The sequence below is a fragment of the Geospiza fortis genome, unplaced genomic scaffold (genome assembly GCF_000277835.1).
Source record: "Geospiza fortis unplaced genomic scaffold, GeoFor_1.0 scaffold183, whole genome shotgun sequence".
Classification (NCBI taxonomy): domain Eukaryota; kingdom Metazoa; phylum Chordata; class Aves; order Passeriformes; family Thraupidae; genus Geospiza; species Geospiza fortis.
In genome coordinates this window covers 1,510,241-1,510,774 of record NW_005054447.1, presented here as the reverse complement: position 1 = coordinate 1,510,774, position 534 = coordinate 1,510,241, and the positions used below count along the sequence as shown (strand labels likewise).

Below are 534 nucleotides of genomic sequence, written 5' to 3'. Positions count from 1 at the left end.
GATTCCCATCTCCCCCCTGCAAGGAAGAGGGCCCAGACTTGCGCCCACCGCGCCACCCATCTCACCGGGGCGGTGCACGCCTGGGAATCACACCGCAATGCCTCCTGCAATGCCACAAGCAGAGCCCAGGTGCTGGGAACAGGGGGAGCTTTATTCGGGGTGGAGCAGAGCGAGACAAACACAGCAAAGTGCTTTGGTACTTTCCCGTCCCTGCCTGTTAGCCAAGAAGAGGAACAGGAGCTCTGGCACTTGAGGTGGACCTTTTCTGGCCACCAGGACGTGTCTGCCTGGGCCAGCTCAGGAGCACGGCTCTACCCAGCCCATCTCCTGCCGGTCTCAGTCGCTCCCGGTCCCATCGGGGTTGCGCAGCCGACCGAGCATCTCGCAGAGCATTTGGTTGCAGAGCGCAGAGTAGGGGTTGAGGAGCACGAGCTGCTGTCGGGCGAAGGCACTGCCCAAGCGCGCTGCGCGCTCGAAGTCCCGCCGGGCGTCCTCGTCCCGCGCCTGCAGCCGGTGGATGAGGCCGCGCCGCAC

The 534-nt window shown here is 65.0% G+C and overlaps 2 protein-coding genes across 2 annotated transcripts in view; both read right to left on the bottom strand.

The window, feature by feature from the left end:
- The window catches only part of TMEM25 (transmembrane protein 25), a 2,401-nt gene extending 2,341 nt beyond the window's left edge, over positions 1-60 (bottom strand). The window contains exon 1 of the mRNA XM_005427575.2: positions 39-60. Coding sequence (XP_005427632.1) covers positions 39-60 — 22 coding nt within the window. The remainder of the gene's footprint in view (positions 1-38) is intronic.
- Positions 61-147: 87 nt separating this feature from the next.
- Positions 148-534, bottom strand: part of TTC36 (tetratricopeptide repeat domain 36) — an 880-nt gene continuing 493 nt past the window's right edge. Inside the window, 1 exon segment of the mRNA XM_031062421.1 lies at positions 148-534. This exon segment is cut by the window's right edge and continues 52 nt beyond it. Within this exon segment, the coding sequence (XP_030918281.1) occupies positions 337-534 (198 nt within the window). The 3' untranslated portion in view covers positions 148-336.